This window comes from Mobula birostris, chromosome 11, assembly GCF_030028105.1.
Source record: "Mobula birostris isolate sMobBir1 chromosome 11, sMobBir1.hap1, whole genome shotgun sequence".
Taxonomy (NCBI): domain Eukaryota; kingdom Metazoa; phylum Chordata; class Chondrichthyes; order Myliobatiformes; family Myliobatidae; genus Mobula; species Mobula birostris.
The window spans coordinates 112,265,862-112,286,494 of NC_092380.1; the positions used below are offsets into that span (position 1 = coordinate 112,265,862).

The following is a 20,633-nucleotide window of genomic DNA, read 5'->3' on the forward strand; positions in this document are numbered from 1 at the left end:
CAAGAGAGGGATACCTGTAGAAAACAACAAAGATTAAGGAAAGTTGATTAGCTTCAGTTGTCACATGTACATTAAAACATACAGTGAAATACGTCGCTTGCGTCAATGACCAACATAGTCCAAGGATGTGCTGGGAGCAGCCCAGCACCAACATAGCATGCCCACAACTTACCAGCTTTAATCTGTATCTCTTTGGAATGTGGGAGTACACGATGCAAGCCCATGTGGTCAGGGGAAGAATGTACAAACTTCTAGCAGACAGGGGCGACAGCCCCAACGCTGGCACTGTGATACCGCTATGCTTCCATGCCACCCATAATTAGAGGTTGGAGGGTATAGAGAGGGGAAGATATGAACCAGTGTGGATAATTTAACTTGCTCTCAATGCTGAACTAATTCCACAACCTACAGATACACTTTCAAGGACTCTACAAATCATGCTCTCAGTATTATTTATTACTTATTTCTTTCTGTATTTGCAGTTTACCTTCTCTTGCATACTTGTCAGTCTTTCTTTGTGTGTAGTTTTCATTGATTCACTGATATACTGTGAATGCCCACAAGAAAATAAATCTCAGGGTTGTATATGGTGCATGATTTGTCACCTTGTCGTGGTGGAGAAGCTTGTGTGATCCCGAGAGCAATGCCGTCTGGAGCTATGCTCCTGGTAGGGTCACCCATGGCAGTAAGGTTGAGGGTGAGGTCCCTGACAAAGAACAATCCAACCAAGACCTCAACGCTGGAACAGGCGGACGAAGTTATTTCGAACTCAACGGCTGTGAAGGCAGATGAAGGCTGCAACAAATCCATCAGCTCCAATCGTCATGGTTTCCATGCCACTGGAATCAGTTGGTTGATTTGTGAAGTATCGTGTGCTTCTTGGAGTGCAACATCAAGTACACGTTAAACTAATACACGCACAGATGCCCCCCCCCGCTATGGGCCACTTCTTCAGAACAAAGACCATCACCCTCGACCTCAAGGGATAGCCACGACGACGACAGAGACAGAGACAGATATATATATATATATAAAAAATAAATTTACTTTGAACTTTGATGGAAGGATCACGTTGGAGCTCGCCACACTACAAGTTGCAGAGTGAGAAGAGACTCACCAGAAGATGTGGCCAGAAATGAAGGAGAGTTTGAATAGGCCATGTTTATTCTCACTGGAACACCAATGGCTGAGAGGTGACATTGTGAAAGTTTATACAATTATGAGGGGCAACTCCCCCTCTAATTTTTTTTCTAAAACAGCTGCACAGACCAACCATTGCTCTGAGCAAGAAATTCTTCTATGGCCTGAAAAACGCATGACAATTTTTTTTGTTATACGCATTGCATACAATGAATATTTAGAATGAAAATTGAAAAATCACTTATTTTTGATTTTATTTATTAATTGAGGGGTATGAAGTACAGTACAAAGAAAATTTTTCACATTTTTCAAAGGCTGTGTGCGCAGGAACATTTCAGATACAGTGTAGCAGCACATCCACACAACTTAGAGGGAACAGTGATGAGGGACAAGGATAAGCATTTTATCATGGGAACCTAGAACTAGAGATTTAAGTGAGAAGGGAGAAATTTAAGAGGAAAAAGTTTACCCTCCTTAGTTAATAGACAAATTATTTTATTATTTTTATAAATGTCTGTATTAAGTTAACGTTAACTCCAAAATTCCAGATAAAAGGACACGGGTGTTAGAACACATGGAAACATAACCATCTCCAAATTCCCTTTCAAGTCACACAGCATCCTGATTTGGAAATAGTTGATCCTTCACCAATCAAACAGCTTTAGCATAACCAACATCACCTTCAAACACTCTCATGCTTCAAGAAGGTCCCTTTCAATTCTCAAGAGACGTGGAGTGAGGCAATAAACGATAGTCAAAACTCATCAATATTTTTCAGAAGTACTTACTTCAAAGTTTCATTGAAACGTACGGTGGCTGCGCAGTGGAAGACTATGTTGATGCAGGATATCAAGAGTTCCTTGTCAGCCTGACTAAGACCAAGCTCTGGCTGAGTCAATTCACTGCTCACGGCAACAACCTTCTCTTTGAAATCTGGCTGCTCTTCCCGCAGTCGGTCAAAAAGCTGCAAAGGGGAATTAAATTAAATTAAAACCTGATAGCATGAAATTTGATTTCTCCAACTTCTGGAAGATTTTTCCCCCTTCCTCCTCCTCCATTTCCCCTCTCTCGCCTCTAACTCTTTTTTTCATCTGCCTATCACCTCTCCCTGGTGCCCCTCCTCCTTCTCTTCCTCTCAAGTTCCTATCAGATTCCTTCTTCTCCAGAACTTTATCTTTTCCTCCCATCATCTTCTAGCTTGTACTGTTTCCCCTCCACCCTACGTTCTTACCCTGGCATCTTCCCCCTTCCTTTCCAACCCACACGAAAAGTTGACTGTTTATTCATTTCCAAAGATGCTGCCTGACTTGTTGAGTTCCTCCAGCGTTTTGTGTATGTGTTGCTCTGAATTTCCAGCATCTGCAGAATCCCTTGTCTTCATGGTATTTTTAATAACTGGCAGAAAAAGTATCCTTGTAGCAACTAACAGATCAGAAGGGCAAAGGTATTAGTAAAACTGCAGTGTGCAGACACTCCATGGAAATGGAAGAGGATTGGAATACAACTTCACAACCAGGACTAACATGACTTTAGATTTACTTATTTAGCAACACAGCACAAAATAGATCCTTTCGACCCTTTGAGCTATGCTGCCCCAGCAACGATTAACCATAACCAAGGGGCAACTTACCTCCACAGAATGTCCTTGGGCTGTGGAAGGATACCAGAGAACATGGAGAAAACCCACAAATTCCACAGGAAGGATGTACAGAGGTGTCCTGACAGACTGAGCCAGAATAGACCTCCAAACTGCAGAACAGCCTGAGAGCTGTAATAGTGTCGTGGTAACTGCACGCTATTGGGACACCCATTTATCACAGGTACGGTATATTGAAGCACAGTGAAATGCGCCATTTGCTTTAACAACCAACATATCAAACAAAGGGCTGAGACATGTCACAACACATTCCAGCACCAACACAGCATGTCTACAACGATTGGCAGAACACAAGCAACAAAACAACAAAAGGAAAACAAGACCCAGTCCTCCCTCCTGCTCACCCATGCACATACAGAGTCCTCTAACCCAAGGGCAAGACATTTTCAGCCTCCAGCAGACTTATGAATTTACAGACATTGGGTTTCAACTTCCCCATCGAACTCACAGACTTGTGGCTTGGCCATTGGGTCTCAACTCCTGGACCTCCAATCGACCTTTGGGCTTTGATCTGAACTTCTGATTGATCTTTGATATCAATCCAGGACTCACTAATTATGGTGAAGATGGACCCTGGGTAAGGAACCAAACTCAAAGCCTTGAGTTCCAGACTTGCTGATGATGAGATCGCAAACGATAGGCCTTGAACACTGGTCTGTGTCTTGCCCTGACTTGCGTATCCACGCGTCTCCCAACCGTCATGCCTCCTGTTTGCATGGAACTCTAATCTCAGAACACACCAACATTTCACTGGATCGGGAAGGCCACCAGCCCTCATCCCCTCTGCTTTGCCAGCCCGACATTCAATCACATCCACATCGCTGGCCTTCCAACGCAGAGCAGAGGTTTCGACTCCAGTCTGTCCTCTAATTCCTCCACATCCTTGTTCCTAAACCCTAACGTGACCCCTAACTCCCCTCTGCCCCCACAACCACCCCCGTGAACTTAAAAGAACAACTAACCCTGAGCCACAACCTCTGCGGAAATTGCAGCTCAGCACCATCTTGACCTGAAGATTAATTTTTCTTAAGGTTAGAACTCAGCCTGACCTGTGGAAAAGAGTTTAATCAATATTTGAATATTTCAAAGCACAGAGTGGCTGATTAGTACCACACCCACCACTGTCATAAGCTTGTGGATTCAACTGTTCCAAAGAAGCAAGCATGTTTGTATTGAAAAAAAATAAAAGTGATGATGCCTCTAATGCACTACTGGAGCAAAGAGCTGGAAATATTTAGCATGTCAGGCGGTTTGAAAATCAAGGGCTAGTGATTGCATTGTAGAGATAATCACGGCACTAATGCTATTTATCAGCAAGTCACGAGTCAGTGACAATAAACCTCATTCTATGGCATGGAATTTTTTTCAGATTCAGAATCAGGTTTAATATTACTGGCATACGTTGTGAAATTTGTTGTTTTGCGGCAGCAGTACAGTGCAATAGATAGTAACAGTCCTCCAGGTACTCCAGTTTCTTCCCACAGTCCAAAGACGTACCAGTTGATAGGTTAATTGGTCATTGTAAACTGTCCCGTGACTTGGCTAGGGTTAAACTGGGGGCTGCTGAGTGGCACAGGGTGAAGGGCCTAGTCCACACTATATCTCAATAAATACATAAATAAATATATAAAAATTAAATAATTAGTGCAGATTAGTGAGGTATATGGTTTATTGTCCATTCAGAAATCTGATGGCAATAGGAAGAAGCTGTTCCTGAAACATTGAGTGCATGTCTTCAGGCTCCTGTACCCCCTCCCTGATGGTAGTAATGAGGAAAGGGCATGTCCTGGGGGATGGGATGATCGGTTTTGTGGCAGCAGTACAGTGCAAAGACATAAAATTACTATAAATTACAAAACTGGAGCCTGGTTTCTACTGCTCTTTAACCACCTTCTTACCAATAGTCGGCAGATGTTCCTCAACCCACTGAGTTCATTCAGCAAGTTGCTTGCCATTGTAAGTGTTTGTCTTAAGCAACGTAATTACTATTTTCCCCTGAAGCCTTAAAGCCGACAGCTTCTTAGACAAGTAGATAGCCTCTACCTATCTCTGGAACCTTTTCTACCTCCGCAAGGCAGCTGTTTCTAGGATTTTCTCTGAACACTGTCCTAAAAACATTAAAGACGTGTCAGTCCATGGCCTCCTCTTCTGCCATGATGAGGCCACTCTCATGTTGGGTCAGCAGCATCTCATATTCCATCTGGGTAGTCTCCAACCTGACTGTATGAACATCAATTTCTCCAACTTCCGATAATTTTTACCCTCCCCCTTCCCTCTTCTTCAATTCCCTACTCTGGCTCCTTACCTCTTCTCCACCTGGCAGCATCCTCCTCCCCCTCCCCCACCTTCTTATTCTGGAATCTTCCTCCTTACTTTCCAGTCCTGATGAAGGGTCTCAACTGTTTATTCATTTCCATAGATACCACCTGACCTATTGAGATCCTCCAGCATTTTGTGTGTTGCCCTAAAATCACTAAGCTTCTGTCCTAATATTCCGTGACTCAGTATCTGTTTTGTTCTGGGACACACCTTAGGGTGTATTGTTACATTGCAAGGGTTGTATAAATGTGATTTATCATTGACACAAGAGCTGAGTGTTTGGAAATTATAGCATTATTGTGCAACTATTTTTTGCTGTAGTTCATCTAGTTCAATATTTACTTTTCAGAATCAGATTTAATATCACTGGCATATACAGTTGAAGTCAGAAGTTTACATACACTTTAAGCCAAATACATTTAAACTCAGTTTTTCACAATTCCTGACATTTAATCCTAGAAAACATTCCCTGTCTTATGTCAGTTAGGATCACTACTTTATTTTAAGAATGTGAAATGTCAGAATAATAGTAGAGAGAATGATTTATTTCAGCTTTTATTTCTTTCATCACTTTCCCAGTGGGTCAGAAGTTTACATACACTTTGTTAGTATTTGGTAACATTGTCTTTAAATTGTTTAACTTGGGTCAAACGTTTTGGGTAGCCTTCCACAAGCTTCTCACTGTAAGTTGCTGGAATTTTGTTCCATTCCTCCAGACAGAACTGGTGAAACTGAGTCAGGTTTGTACGCCTCCTTGCTCGCACACGTTTTTTCAGTCCTGCCCACAAATTTTCTCTCAGACTGAGGTCAGGGCTTTGTGATGGCCACTCCATACCTTGACTTTGCTGTCCTTAAGCAATTTTGCTACAACTTTGGAGGTATGCTTGGGGTCACTGTCCATTTGGAAGACCCATTTGCGACCGAGCTTAACTTCCTGGTTGATGTCTTGAGATGTTGCTTCAATATATCCACATAATTTTCCTTCCTCATGATGCCATCTATTTTGCGAAGTGCACCAGTCCCTCCTGCAGCAAAGCACCCCCACGACATGATGCTGCCACCCCCATGCTTCACGGTTGGGATGGTGTTCTTCAGCTTGCAAGCCTCACCCTTTTTCTTTTCTTTCTTTTCCAATCTTTTTATTAGTTTCATAATAATAAACATACCATAATATTGATACGAAGTTATCGGGAATACATTGTTATAGTTAACATAGTTAAATATAAGCCCAATTGACACGAGTGTTAAATCTCCCAATCATACAGGATACAGATGTGATGAACAAAAAAAATCTAAAACAAAAATCATGAAAAAGGAAAAAAAAATAAAAATATACCCCCCCAAAAAAACTAACCTAAACAGTGTTAATCAACTAAACTAAGAAAAAGACATAGGGTGTTATGTAACATCAAAAAAAAAGGAACCATTAGTGTCATTGACTCCATTCCTCTCAACATATATTAAAAAGAAATGGAATAAGTTTGGAAAAGGTCAAATCACATCATATGAAAATGTTGAATAAATGGCCTTCAAGTCTTTTCGAATTTAATAGAGGGATCATAAATAACACTTCTAATTTTTTCCAAGTTTAAACACAACGTAGTTTGAGAGAACCAATGAAATGTGGTGGGAAGATTAATCTCTTTCAGGTTCAGCAAAATGGATCTTCCAGCCATTAATATAAGAAATGCAATCATCCGACGAGCTGAAGAGGTTAATTGACTTGGTTCTATCATTGGTAACCCAAAAATTGCAGTAATAAGGCGAGGTTGTAAATCAATATTCAAAACAGTTGAGATAGTATCAAAAATATCTTCCCAATATTTTTCAAAAAAGAACATGACCAAAACATATGAGTTAAAGAAGCTATCTCAGTGTGATATCTATCACATATAGGATTTATATGAGAATAATAACAAGCTAGTTTAGTTTAACGAGCTAGTTCACTTTTTCCTCCAAACATAACAATGGTCATTATGGCCAAACAGTTCAATTTTTGTTTCATCAGACCAGAAAACATTTCTCCAGAATGTAAGATCTTTATCCCCATATGCACTTGCAAACTGTGGTCTGGTTTTTTCTATGGTGGTTTTGGAGCAGTGGCTTCTTCCTTGCTGAGCAGCCTTTCTCAGGTTATGTCGATATAGGACTTGTTTTACTGTAGATATAGATACTTGTCTACCTGTTTCCTCCAGCATCTTCACAAGGTCCTTTGCTGTTGTTCTGGGATTGATTTGCACTTTTCGCACCAAAGTACGTTCATCTCTAGGAGACAGAATGCATCCTCTTCCTGAGCGGTATGATGGCTGCGTGGTCCCATGGTGTTTATACTTGCGTACTATTGTTTGTACAGATGAACGTGGTACCTTCAGGCGTTTGGAAATTGCTCCCAAGGATGAACCAGACCTGACATCATTTTCTGACCTCAATCCGATAGAAAATTTGTGGGCAGAACTGAAAAAGCGTGTGCCAGCAAGGAGGCGTACAAACCTGACTCAGTTACACCAGTTCTGTCTGGAGGAATGGAACAAAATTCCAGCAACTTATGGTGAGAAGCTTGTGGAAGGCTACCCAAAACGTTTGACTCAAGTTAAACAATTTAAAGGCAATGCTACCAAATACTAACAAAGTGTATGTAAACTTCTGACCCACTGGGAAAGTGATGAAAGAAATAAAAGCTGAAATAAATCATTCTCTCTACTATTATTCTGACATTTCACATTCTTAAAATAGTGATCCTAACTGACCTAAGACAGGGAATGTTTTCTAGGATTAAATGTCAGGAATTGTGAAAAACTGAGTTTAAATGTACTTGGCTAAGGTGTATGTAAACTTCTGACTTCAACTGTATCATGAAATTAGTTGTTTTGCAGCAGCAGTACATTGGAATACATAGTAAACAAACTAAGTTACAATGAAAAATATATAAAAATCAAAGTAATTTAAATAAGTAGTGTAAAAAGAGACCAACAAAAAAAAGTGAGGTAGTGTACACGAATTCATTGTCCATTCAGAAATCTAACAGGCAAGGGGAAAAAGCTGTTCCTAAGACATTGAGTGTGTGTCTTCAAGCTTCTGTACCTCCTCCCTGATGATAGCAATGAGAAGAGGACAAGGTCACACTTGGCTTCATTCTGTTACAGTGGTAGGACAGATTTGGAAGGGGAACATAACCAAACATTCCACACATCCATTCTTGACAACTAGAATCTGAAATTTCCAGTGAAAGTTTACTGGCCCAGAATTCACATGAGAAATTCTTGCCGAAAGTGCTCAGGCAATGGAAGGAGGGGCAAGGCAAACAGTTGCATGTGCCTCCAACTATTTGTGAAGGGCTCAGAACAAGTGAATGATGAAGGGTCTCGGCCCGAAACACTGACTATATACTTCCCTCCATAGATGCAGCCCGCCTTCCGCAGAATTTTGTGCATGTTGCTTAAGATTTCCAGCTTCTGCAGAATCTCTTGAGTTGACTATGTGTGACCTTATCAAAAGCCTTGCTAAAATATTTGAGCCTCCTTTTTAAAGCAATGATGTGACAATTGAGCAGAAAAAAAGGAAATAATGAGATCTAGTTCCAGCATATTTCTCTGGTCTTTGTGGTGCCCACACATCACAACACAAGAGCTCTGAAAAGCGTGACTGTTTCTGGAAAACAATTACCTTACAGTTGAGCATTTCTTCCACACGTGCTTGAGAATTCTGGCCTGCCTTGGCTCTCACTAGGATGTACGCAGTCTTGACTCCAGGACAAGAGCGCAGCAGTTTCTCAAGCAGCACCTTCCCCATGAAGCCTGTGGCTCCAGTGATGAGAACATTCTTGCCCAGGTAGAACTCTGGTATCGACACCATGCTGTCCTCACAACGTGGCCAGCAGGACGTTGGCTGGTTCTTTCTGGGTTCTGAAACCTATGCAGCCTGTCAGAAACAAAGCAGATGGCGATTATAAACAGAGCAACCACTGCATTCCTTCTTCCAATTCAACAAGCACATGGAGATGAAGGGTTTCAATCCAAAATATCAGCTGCCCATTTACCTCAATAGATGCTGCCTGACATGCTGAGTTCCCTCAAAAGAGTGAAATATGATCAATTCTACTTGCTATCGTTACAATGCAAATGGTATGGAGAATTAACAATGAAAATTATAATGAAATGATAAAGCTTCCAAATGATTTTTGGACTTGTCTTTAAAATAGAAGCTAATCAAAGCTGGAGTGCCTGTTGTACCTGCCCAGGGTGGAGGCACAAGAAGCAGTCCAGAATAAGTTGGGAGCTGGTCCCTCATCAGTGCTGTTCTCCAGTGGAACACAGGCTGGATTGCGTTCGTCTATGGCTGCACTTTTTTTTTTTAAAGCGCACGATGATCAGACTATGGGCTTGATCTTACCAACAACATCCCATCCATCATCAATCGACAGGACATGACATCACGAGGTTTTAGAACAGACGGCAGAATAGTGGAACAGGCCCTTCAGCACAATGCTCCTGGACCAACCACGACACCAGTTTAAACCAAACCTTTCTGCCTGCACCAAGATCTATTTCCCTCCATTCCCTGCTCATTCACGTCTATCTGAATATTATCTCAATATTGCTATTGTATTTGCTTCTCAAGATTGTTTAATGTCATTTCCAGTACACAAGCATTAAGGAGAATGAAATCTGGATCCGATGCAGCACAAACAAAGAATAAAATAAACAAAATAATAATAAAAACTCAATACAAATACTTAAGAAAGCTTACATATATAGATCAACTGTATGTTGATAAAGTGACACTAGGTACAGGAGGGTCTGTAAATGAAGTGACTGACAGGAAACAATAAAGTCGTGGTGGTAGAGGGTGTGGAGGGGTGGAGGTGCTGATCAGCCTTACTGCTTGGAGAAAGTAACTGCTTTTGAGGAGTCTAGTGGTCCTGGCGTGGACGTTATGTAGCCTCCTCCCTGATGGGAGTGGGGCAAACAGTCCATGAGAGGGGTGAGTGGGATCCTTCATGATGTTACTGGCCCTTTTCCGGCATCTTTCTGTACATGTCCTTGATGGCAGGTAGGCTGGTACCACTTCCAGTGCTCTCTAGGCATCTGCCATTGTGCAAAAACAAAACTAGCTTCATAAACCTTGTTTCAATTTTCCTCCCCTCACCTTAATAGCATGCCCTCAAATCTTGGAAAATAAACTCTATCTATCCGATCGTACTGCGAGGGTGGCACCGTAGTGGAGCAGTTAGCCAGTTGCAAGATAGAGGTTCAATTCTCACTGCTGTCTGTAAGGAGTTTGTACATTCTCCCCATAACAACACAGATTTCCTCCAAGTTCTCCAGTTTTCTCCCACATTTCAAAAGACATAGTGGCTGTCCATCGTGTCCAACAATGACAGGAACCATGTGCAGAAGAGTTTTAAAAGTAGAAAAGCCGTCACACTGGGGCAGTTGCACCCTCTCGAGCTCAGAAACTAAGGTCTTCCTTGGTTGCAATAGATGATCATTACATCTTCTGTGCCTTGTCATGCCCTTCACTCTCCACAGAGCGTTGCAGAACCACCTTCCTAGCCATTGGATCTCACTGTAGATCTCATATGTCCAGTCCATCGGAACTAACTTCACTTGCAAGGACAGGTGTGTCCCTATCTTACTGGGCTGTGAGACCCATACCCCCAGCTACTCTCACCCAGTTTAGCCCGCCTTACCGGAGTGTGGCCGCTGTCACTTGCAAACAGCTAGTAGGAGCCACAGATGAGAGCTGAGTGTCTGGTGGAGACCAACTGTGAGTGAGCTGCCCCGGAATAGACACGGCAAGCCCCTCCCTTCACTAGAGGTGCTACCCTCCTCCTTGGACACTCCGTACACCCAAAAAACATGCAGGTTGGTCAATCACAGGCATACGCATTGCGCTGGAAGGGTGGCGACACCTGCAGAATGCCTCCAGCACATCCTTGCAAACAACATATTCAACAATGTTTCAATTAAACAAATAATGATTTTTTAAAAAATCTTTATTTATACTCCTCAGTTCTATATATTTCGTCAGCTTCCAGTACTCCAAAGAAAAATCCAAGTTTGTCCAACCTCAGTCCCACAGCTCAAACTCTAATCCAGTCAGCATCCTGGTGAACTCTCTCCAAAGCATCTACACCCTTACTGTGATGCCAGAATTGGCTGCACAGGTGATCAGTGAGTTAGGTGTAATCGAAAAATAAAATTCCCTGGATTCTGTAGAAGTCCCAGATGACTGGATCTCTACAGAATAAATATTCACTAATACTGCTGAGGATTGCCTGCTTGTAGTTTTAAAAAGCAGTTTTAAATTTATTTTGAGTTGTAAGGAGTGGCAGGGAGGGGTAGCACCTCTGGTGAAGGGGCTTGTCATGTCCAATCTGGAGTAGCTCACTCACCTTTGGTTCCTACAAAAACACTCAGCACTCACCTGTGGCTCCAAGTCGCTATTCGCAAGTGCCAAAAGCCACACCCCAGAACACTGCTTCAACAGGTGGGTTAAATCAGGTGAGGGTAGCCAGTGGCCTCAAATCCCAGAGAGAATGGGACAAGCCTGTCCTAGCACGCCAAATCAGCTGCAGCGGACTGGACAGATGAGATCTACAGTGAAATCCAAAGGCCAGGAAGGCTGTTCAGCAAACGCTTTATGCAAAGCGAAGGGCACGACAAGGAACGATAAACAACGTGAGCTTCCACTGCAACCAAAGACAACCCCAGTTTGTGATGATTACTCGTACCACTGGACCCGGACTTCCGAGGTCGAGTGGAACTGCCCCAGTGCAATGGCTTTTCCGCTTTAAAAACTCTCCTGCACAGCCTTCCTATCATCGGACAACCACCACCATGTATTTTCCAAAAAAGTGAGCTTTTTAAATAAGTGGGATCTCCATCGAGAAAGACATTCTGAAAAAGACATTTGTAACACATCCAAATGTACATTTGAACAAGTACAGAGGATTCTGTAAAGATCCCAGTTATTCCTATCACTAGATGTGAAGATGATTTTAAGCAAAACACACAGGAAAATTGTACAAACTTCTAGAGTTTTTAAGTCCAGGACCGAGCTCTCAAAGACTTTTTCCCCTTTTGCCTGTTGCTTTTAAAATACAAAACCTCCAGAGATAATGTGCCTACGATCACCACTTCACTTTTACTGACGACCTGCTTTGAGCTACTACTGCTACTATTAAATGATGTACCCCACAGTTTAAAGTTCACGGATTCATGGACATTGGGACGTCACTGAAATCAAACAAATTGAATTTTCACAGCACATCACAGGTTGGAATGGAAGTATTTTTAATACTTCTGCTGAAAAGAAATGCCAACCTGAGGAAAGTTTAGACAACTATTCGCAGCAACATTTTGGGTCGAGATCCTTTATCTGTCCATTTCCCTCCATAGGTGATGCCTGAGCCACTGAGTTCCACAAGACATGGGAGCAGTTGGGTGTCACAGTAGCACTGGAGTTAGCGTGACGCAAGTACAGCTCTAAGCAAGTTTGTGCAGTGACTCTTACAGGCTGCACCCAGCTCGTCCTCAGATTTTGCTGGTCGATGATGCAAATGAAACATTTCACTGTATGTGCTGATTTCACAATGTACATCTAAACCCGGATGCAAGGTCTCAACATGAAATGGCACATTCACGCTAGCGCAGCATGTCAACAAGCAACAAGAACAAAACCAATTATTTTTCTATACCCCATCCACAGATGCCAGCTGTCTTTGCCTCCACAGTTGCTGCTTGACCCCACCAAGTTCCTCCATCTGTGTTGGATCCTAATGTTTTTGCGATCCAAAGGTTTGTTGAAAATTAAGAATGAGGCATAAAGACAATGGGACCAAAGCATTATTGAAGATCCTTACCACCCATCCTGCAACCTCTTTGACCTACTACCATCAGGATGGAGGTACAGGAGCATCAGGACCAGGACTGCCAGACTTGGTAACAGCTTTTTTCCTCAGGCTGTGAGACTGATGAATACCCTGCCACCACCTAGTCTCATAACTATGACAGCGAGCTGTTTCCTCTTTATCTGTGTTGCACACTACATGCATTTTGAATTATATTTTAATAATTTATTTATGGCAATATTTTGGTTTATGTGCTGTGTGAGATATATAGGTGCACCATGGTCCAGGGGAACAATGCTTCATTCAAAGTATATTTATTATCAAAGTATGCATACTTTGTACAACCTTGAGATTTGTCTCCTTACAGGCAGGTACAAAGAAACGTTTGGTTGTACATACAATATGTACAGTCAGATGACAATAAAATTGAACATGAAACTTGATGCTTGCGATCATTCAATTAACTGTTACAAGAACAATGACAAGAGGAAAAGTGTGGTGAGAGGAGAAGGGAAAAGAGAAAAGCAGAAGAGAGCCAAAGGAAAAATAGTGAATAAAGGTGATCATAAACATGAGAAAATCTGCAGATGCTGGAAATCCAAACCATCACACACAAAATGCTGGAGGAACTGAACAAGTCAGGCAGCACCTATGGAAATAAACAGTCAATGTTCTGGGCTGAGACCCTTCATCAGGACTGGAAAGGAAAGGGGAAGGAAGAAAGCCTCCAGTTCCTTCCCCCTTCCTTTCCAGTCCTGATGAAAGGTTTCGGCCTAAAATATTGACTGTTTACTCTTTTCCATAGATGCTGCCTGGCCGGCTGAGTTCCTCCAGCATTCTGCATGTGTTAAATAAATGTGGCTCTGGTCTTCTTACGCCAGACGACTGATTCCATTGAAGTTCCAGCAGATAACAGCTAACCAATTAAATAGTCAGATTCAAGTAATATGATCCACCACTCACTGAAAAACTCACTGAACAATTACATGTACATTGGTGATTATATAAAAATAGAAACAAGCATAACAAAGTTAAACAAGAAATATAATTATTTTAAAGTTCAGTTCAAAGTACTATTATCAATGTATATTATATACAACTTCAGATTTGTTTCCTCACAGCAGCTAGAAAAGTAAAGAACCCCAATAGAACCCATTAAAAAGAATTGTAAAACACCCAATGTGCAGAAAAAAAACAAACAGTGCAAACACTAAAAGCAAGCAACTAACATTCAGAACTGAAGTTCATGAAAGTGAGTCCACAGCCACACAGCCGAATTACAGCTGATCCAGGAGCCCATTTGTTGCAGACCACTCCTTCAGTTCAGCGCACATATAAGTGACCCAGGCTTACTTGCGCAGCCCAATCCAACAACTGTAAATGCTAACTTTTCTTTACACTAAACTTTATAAATGTTTTCAACAAATATTTTAAAAATCACAGCCAAAGCATTGGGTGAATTATGTCCAGCTATCCAGAAAAAGTGAAGACAAGCCAATTGGCAACTTTCCTGACCACATCAATGTCCAGTATCTGCAGATTTTTATGATTTTCATTAATTAATTCCTAACTGACTTCTATTTCTGGGTAGTAGAGCCAACAATAAAGATCATTAGAGATTAATTACTACTGAAGGGGAAAATTAAAAATTGGCAGATGTTGATGAATTATTATGCAGAAGAATCCAATTCCAACACTTGCATTTTGTGCCCCAAATGGATGTAGTGAGACAATGTGGCTGCTAGGTTCAGGAAAATTTGCCGAAAAAAGGCTTGAAAATTTACATGTGCTAAACAGAAAGCAGGAATGTAGTCAAAAGTTACAGGAGCCTCAGGTCCCACATCATCAGGTTCCTGAACTGGCCTGGATTCATTGCTTCATTATTATTTTTTCTTTTTGTATTTGCAGTTTCCTGTCTTTTGGCAGGTGGTGAGGAGGAGATGTGCAGGCTAGTGGAGGAAAGGAGGTGGTCTCTACCAAAGGAGGTGGTAAGGTGCTCCTTTCCTCCACTAGCCTGCACATCACCCTTAGGCAAGGTATAACACCTGTTTAGCACCCACTTAGCCCCCTGATCAGGGCCATGTGAAGCCACGGGAGCAGGTGATGGATGGTCATACCAGTAGATGATACATATCACAAGTCCTGGTTATGCGACCACTAATGCCAAGCAGACAATCTCTGAAGAGTATTGTTAACGGCTGCGGTCACCCATCTTATAAAGTCTCTGCCTAGAAGGTAATAGCAAACCATTTCTGTAGAAAAACTTGTCAAGAACAATTATGGTCATGGGGACCATAACTGCTCATGTCAGACACAGCACAATGATGATGTTGTTGTCAGTTGCACATTGGTTGTTTGTCCATCTATGGTGTTACATTGATTCTATTGTATTGCTCTCTATTTACTGTGAATCCCCACAAGAAAATGAATCTCAGGTAGTATATGGTGATATATCTGTACTTTGTTAATAAATTTACCTTGAACTTGGAACTTCATCACCTCAACACGGAACTGACTGCACAACCTACCTACTCACTATTATGGACTGTGTAACTCATGTTCTCTGTACTATTTATTTATTCGGGGAGGAACGGTAGCGTAGAGGATAGCACAATGTTATTACGGCATCAGAGACCCAGTTTCAATTCCAGTACTGGCTGCAAGGAGTTTGTATGTTTACCCTGTGACTGCATGGCTTTCCTCCAGTTGCTTCAGTTTTCCTCCACATTCCACAAACGTACAGATTAGGTGGGTAATAGATCACATGGGTGTAACTGGGCAGCAGGGGCCTGTTACCATGCTTTCCTCTAAATAAATAAAAATACTTTTTTTATTTGCACAATTTGTGTTCTCTTACATATTGGTTATTTGTCAGTTTTTATAAATTCTTTTGTATTACTTTATTTTCCAAATGAAAATTAATCATTCGCTTACTTTAATTAAAATACATTTACTTTGACTTGATTATGACATGCTGTACCTTCAAAAGGTCAAAAGTGCCATTGCAAAAGTTGAGGTAGTTTGAAATTAAGCTAAAAATGAGAAGCTTTTAAACCGGGAGTTCACCACAGCCAGTTTGCAAATCCAATGTTATTGAAGGCTGGTGAAGAAAATATTGAGTAATCAAACCCACGAACTGAAACTGAACAAGGAGGAGCAAGAGCAGGAGTAAGAGCAAGAAGTTCACAAAGATTCAGCAAGTTATTTAAAACTTTCACAAAACTTCAATAGATGTGCAGCGGAGAGTATATTGATTAGTTGCATCTTGGCCTGGTAAGGGAACACCAATAACCTTTAGAGAAAAGCCTTCAAAAAAGTAGTTAATACAGCCAAGTCCAGCAGGGGTAAAGGCCTCCCCATCACTGAGTACATCTATACAGAGGGCTGTTGCAGGAAAGCAGCATCCATCATCAAGGACCCACACCACCCAGGCCATGTTCTCTCTCACTGCTGCCATCAGGAAGGTGGTATAGGAGCCTCAGGGCTCACACCATCATGTTCAGTAACAGTTATTACCCTTAAGCCATCAGGCTCTTGAACTAGTAGGGATAACTTCACTCACTGAACTGTTCCCACAACCTATGAATTCACTTTCAAGGACTCACCATCTCATGTTCTCAATATTTATTGCTTATATATGTATTAATTTTTAGTTGAATGCCCGCAAGAAATTAATCTCAGGGTTGTATATAGTGACACATGCACTCTGATAATAAAGTTATTTTGAATTCGGATAAATTGGTTTATTATTGTCACATGTACCAAGGCACAATGAAAAAACTTCTGTAAGCATGAAAAATATCATTCCATTACAGTGCATTGAAATCATACAATGTGACACAATAACAGAAAGCAAAATAAAGTGTTACAGTTAGAGAGAAAGTGCAGTGCAGATAGACAATAAGGTGCAAAACCATTAAGAGGTAGATTGTAAAGGGCAAGAGCCCATCTTATTGTACGAGGGGACCATTGCAGTCTTATAACAGTGGGACAGGAGTTGTCCTTGAGCCTGGTGGTACAGACTTTGTATCTCCTGCCAATGAGAGGAGCTAAAAGAAATATCTAGGGGCCTGTGCTCAGCCTGTTTCTATTTACGTTATATATCAATGACTTGGATGACGGAATTGATGATTTTGTGGTCATGTTTATGCATGATATGAAGATAGGTGAAAGGGCAAGTAGTTTTGAGGACAGCAGCTATAGAAGGAATTAGACAGATTAGGAGAATGGGCAAAGAAGTGGCAGATGGAATACAGTGACAGGAAGTGTATGGTCATGCACTTTGGTAGAAGAAATAAAAGCGATTTTTTTTTAAATGGAGAAAAAATTCAAAAAGCTGAGGTGCAAGGGGACTTGGGAGACCTCATGCAGGAATTCCTAAAGGTTAATTTGCAGGTTGAGTTGGTGGCAAGGAAGGCAGATGCAATATTAGCAATCATTTCAAGAGGACTAGAATATAAAGCAAGGATGTTAAACTGAGGCTTTATAAAGCACTGATGAGGCCTCACAGAGTATTGTGAGCAGTTCTGGAACCCTTATCTTATAAAGCATGTGCTGACATTGGAGAAGGTTCAAAGGATGTTCACAAAAATGATTCCAGGATTGCAAGGCATATCATATGAGGAGCATTTCATGGCTCTGGGCTTAGGTTCACTAGAATTCATCAGAATGAAGGGTGACCTATTGAATATTGAAAGGCCTCAATAGAGTGGACGTGGAGAGGACGTTTCCTATGGGGAGGTGTCTAGGATCAGAGGATACAGGTTCAGAATAGAAGGGTGTACTTTTAGAATAAAGAGGAGGAGGAATTTCTTTAGCTGGAGAGTGGTGAATCTGTTGAATTTGTTGCCACAGACAGCTGTGGAGGACAAGTCATTGGGCAAATTTAAGGCAGAGGTTGATAGGTTCTTGATTAGTCGAGGCACAAAGGGATACAGGGAAAAGGCAGGTGATTGGGGCCGAGGGGGAAAATAGATCAGCCATGCTGAAATGGCAGAGCACTCGATGGGCCAAATGGCCTAATTCTGCTTCTATATCTTATGGTCTTATGGAAGGGTCATTCATTAAGTTTGCTGCATTACTGACGCAAAGACCCCTGGAGGGGAGGCTAGTTCCCGTGAAGTGGTGAGCTGTGTCTACAACTCGCTGCAGTTTCTTGAGGTCACAAACAAAGCAGTTGCTGTACCAACTGGTATGCCCTATTTATTGGTACAGGAGTGCTATATGCAGGTATAACAAAAAACTGGGAAGGCAGGCGTTACATTCATCCTTATTGTGAAAGGATTTAAAAGCATAGAATCATAGAAAGCCTACAGCACAATACAGGCCGACAAAGCTGTGCTGAACATGTCCTTACTTTAGAAATTATCTAGGGTTACCCACTCTCTACAGAGGGCAAGGTATACTTACAACTGAAGGGAGATTATCGAACGTCTGGATGTTGGGAAAGCAGTTAAGATTGAGGCTATATTGTCTTGAGATTAGAGGAATGGAATGTGATCTTAATAAAATGTATTATAATGTGATCTGATGTATTATATTCTTATAGGTCTTGGCAGTGTAGATGGAAAAACTTCTGTTCACGGGAGGGAGTGAACATGAAGAATTCATAAACAGGCACCATGGTAGCGTAGTGTTTAGCTTGACGCAATTACAGCTCGTGACATCCCAGTGTCCTCTGCAAGGAGTCTGTACGTCCTCCCCACGGAACACATGGGTTTTCCCTGGGTGCTCCGATTTCCTCCCACAGTCCAACGATGTGTCGGTTAGGTTAATTTATCATTGTAAATTGTCCCGTGATTGGGTCAAGGTTAAATTGGGGTTGTTGAGCAGTGTGGCTCAAAGGACCAGATGAGCTTATTCCACATTTTATCTCTAAGAAAAACAGAAGTGATTATGCCTCCAACCTGATGGCATGTTCCTCCCATTCCAACATGCCCTCTAACACCTCCTCCACTGTCGCGTTGAGGCCATTCGCGTTGAAGCTACACCTTATATTCTGTCTGGGTAGCCTTCAACCTGAAGGCATGAGCTTTGATTTCTCAGACATCTGGTAATGCCCCACCCGCTGCTTTTCTACTTCCCATCCCCTTTTCCATCTCTCACCTTATCCCTGTCAGGTCAGGGCCTTGCCTTGCTGCTGGTACCACGTAGCCAGTACTACCTGTCTTGGGTCGGGTTGTCGGCAACTCAACCAGCACACCTCCCGGTGCACTTCGGTTAACCAGGGAGGAGGGTGTGTAGGCACCCAGCAGGACTAAAAACAGAACCTGTCAAAGGGCGGATGAACTCTTTGTGAGTCAACGGCTACCTACTGTCTATGTGAGGAGTGGCACGCCACACAGCCTATCGTTCTGTGCCTTGTAAGGCATGAATTTTTTTTTGCCCAACGCCGGCCCCCTAGGCCTGAGTCGACATAGTAGTAGTAGCACCTTATCTTCTGTCCATCGTCTCCCCGTGGTGCTCCTCCCCCCTTTTTCTTTCTTCCATGGCCTTCTGTCCTCTCCAATTAGATTCCCCCTTCTCCAACTCTATCTCTTCCACCAATCAACTTCCCAACTCTTTACTTCACCCCTTCCCCCATCCCAGTTTCACCTATCACCTTGTGTTTCTCCCTCCCCTCCGTCACCCTCTAACTCTGACATCTTTTTTTCTCCAGTCTTGCTGAAGGGTCTCGGCACAAAACGTCAACTGTATGCTTTTCCATAGACACTGCCTGTCCTGCTGAGTTCCTCCAGAATTTTGTGCGTTACTTAAATTTCCAGATTCTGCAGATAATGGAAATGCAGAGCAACACACACAAAATGCTGGACGAACTCAGTAGGTCAGACAGCATCTATGGAAAGGAATGAACAATTGAGATTTCAGACCGAGACCTCATCAGGATTGGAAAGGAAGGGTTTTGGACCAAAACATCAACTGTTCATTTGTCTTCATAAATGCTGCTGAGTTCCTCTGGGGGGGGGGGGGGAGGGGGCGGGGGAAGAGGGGTGTGTGTGTGTGTGTGTGTGTGTGTGTGTGCGTGCGCGTGCGTGCGTGTGCACGCGCGCGTTACTGAGGAATTCACAATCCTCTTGGGTGGAGAGTACTCGGTCACATTCCAGATAAGGACCAAAAGGTTTTAGGTACTAAGGGGAGCAAAGGATGAGAGATGTGCAGAAAAGCAGTACCAAGTAATCCACTCACGCTTCCCTCTTTCCAATGTTCTTCTATAATATGCATTTGAGAAGGAAATCCCTGCTAGTTAACAATTGAAAGTGTATCACTACAATGAAAAATAGATTGCTGCAAGAATATTTTGAACGTGTGCCTCCCTCAGTCAATAATTTAACTCAAACATCTAGCAAAGGCTATTCTGTTAATTAAGACCATAAGACAGAGGAGCAGAATTTTTTCACTAGGCCAATACAGTCTGCTCCGCCATTCCATCATATCTGATTTATTATCACTCTCAACCCTTATTTTCCAGCCTTCACCCCGTAACATTACCAAGGACCTATCAACCACTGCTTTAAATATACCCAGTGACTTGGCTTCCACTGCCAGCTGGGGCAATGAATTCTATAGATTCACCACTCTCTGGCTAAAGTAAGTCCTCCTCATCTCTGTTCTAAAGGGATATCCCACTATTCTGAGACTGTGCCCTCTGGTCCTAGATTCCCCCAT

General features: G+C 42.2%; 1 protein-coding gene across 4 annotated transcripts in view; it reads right to left on the reverse strand.

Moving 5' to 3' along the window:
* The window catches only part of far1 (fatty acyl CoA reductase 1), a 71,950-nt gene extending 56,218 nt beyond the window's left edge, over positions 1-15,732 (reverse strand). For 2 of the 4 annotated variants that reach the window (XM_072272861.1, XM_072272859.1), the window contains exons 1-3: positions 15,649-15,732; positions 8,780-9,034; positions 1,929-2,104 (exon numbers count right to left, since the gene is read on the reverse strand). In XM_072272861.1, the coding sequence (XP_072128962.1) occupies positions 1,929-2,104; positions 8,780-8,968 (365 nt within the window). In that variant the 5' untranslated portion in view covers positions 8,969-9,034; positions 15,649-15,732. The remainder of the gene's footprint in view (positions 1-1,928; positions 2,105-8,779; positions 9,035-15,648) is intronic. The other 2 variants (XM_072272860.1, XM_072272858.1) reach the window with 1 other exon arrangement.
* Between the last annotated feature and the right edge of the window lie 4,901 nt (positions 15,733-20,633).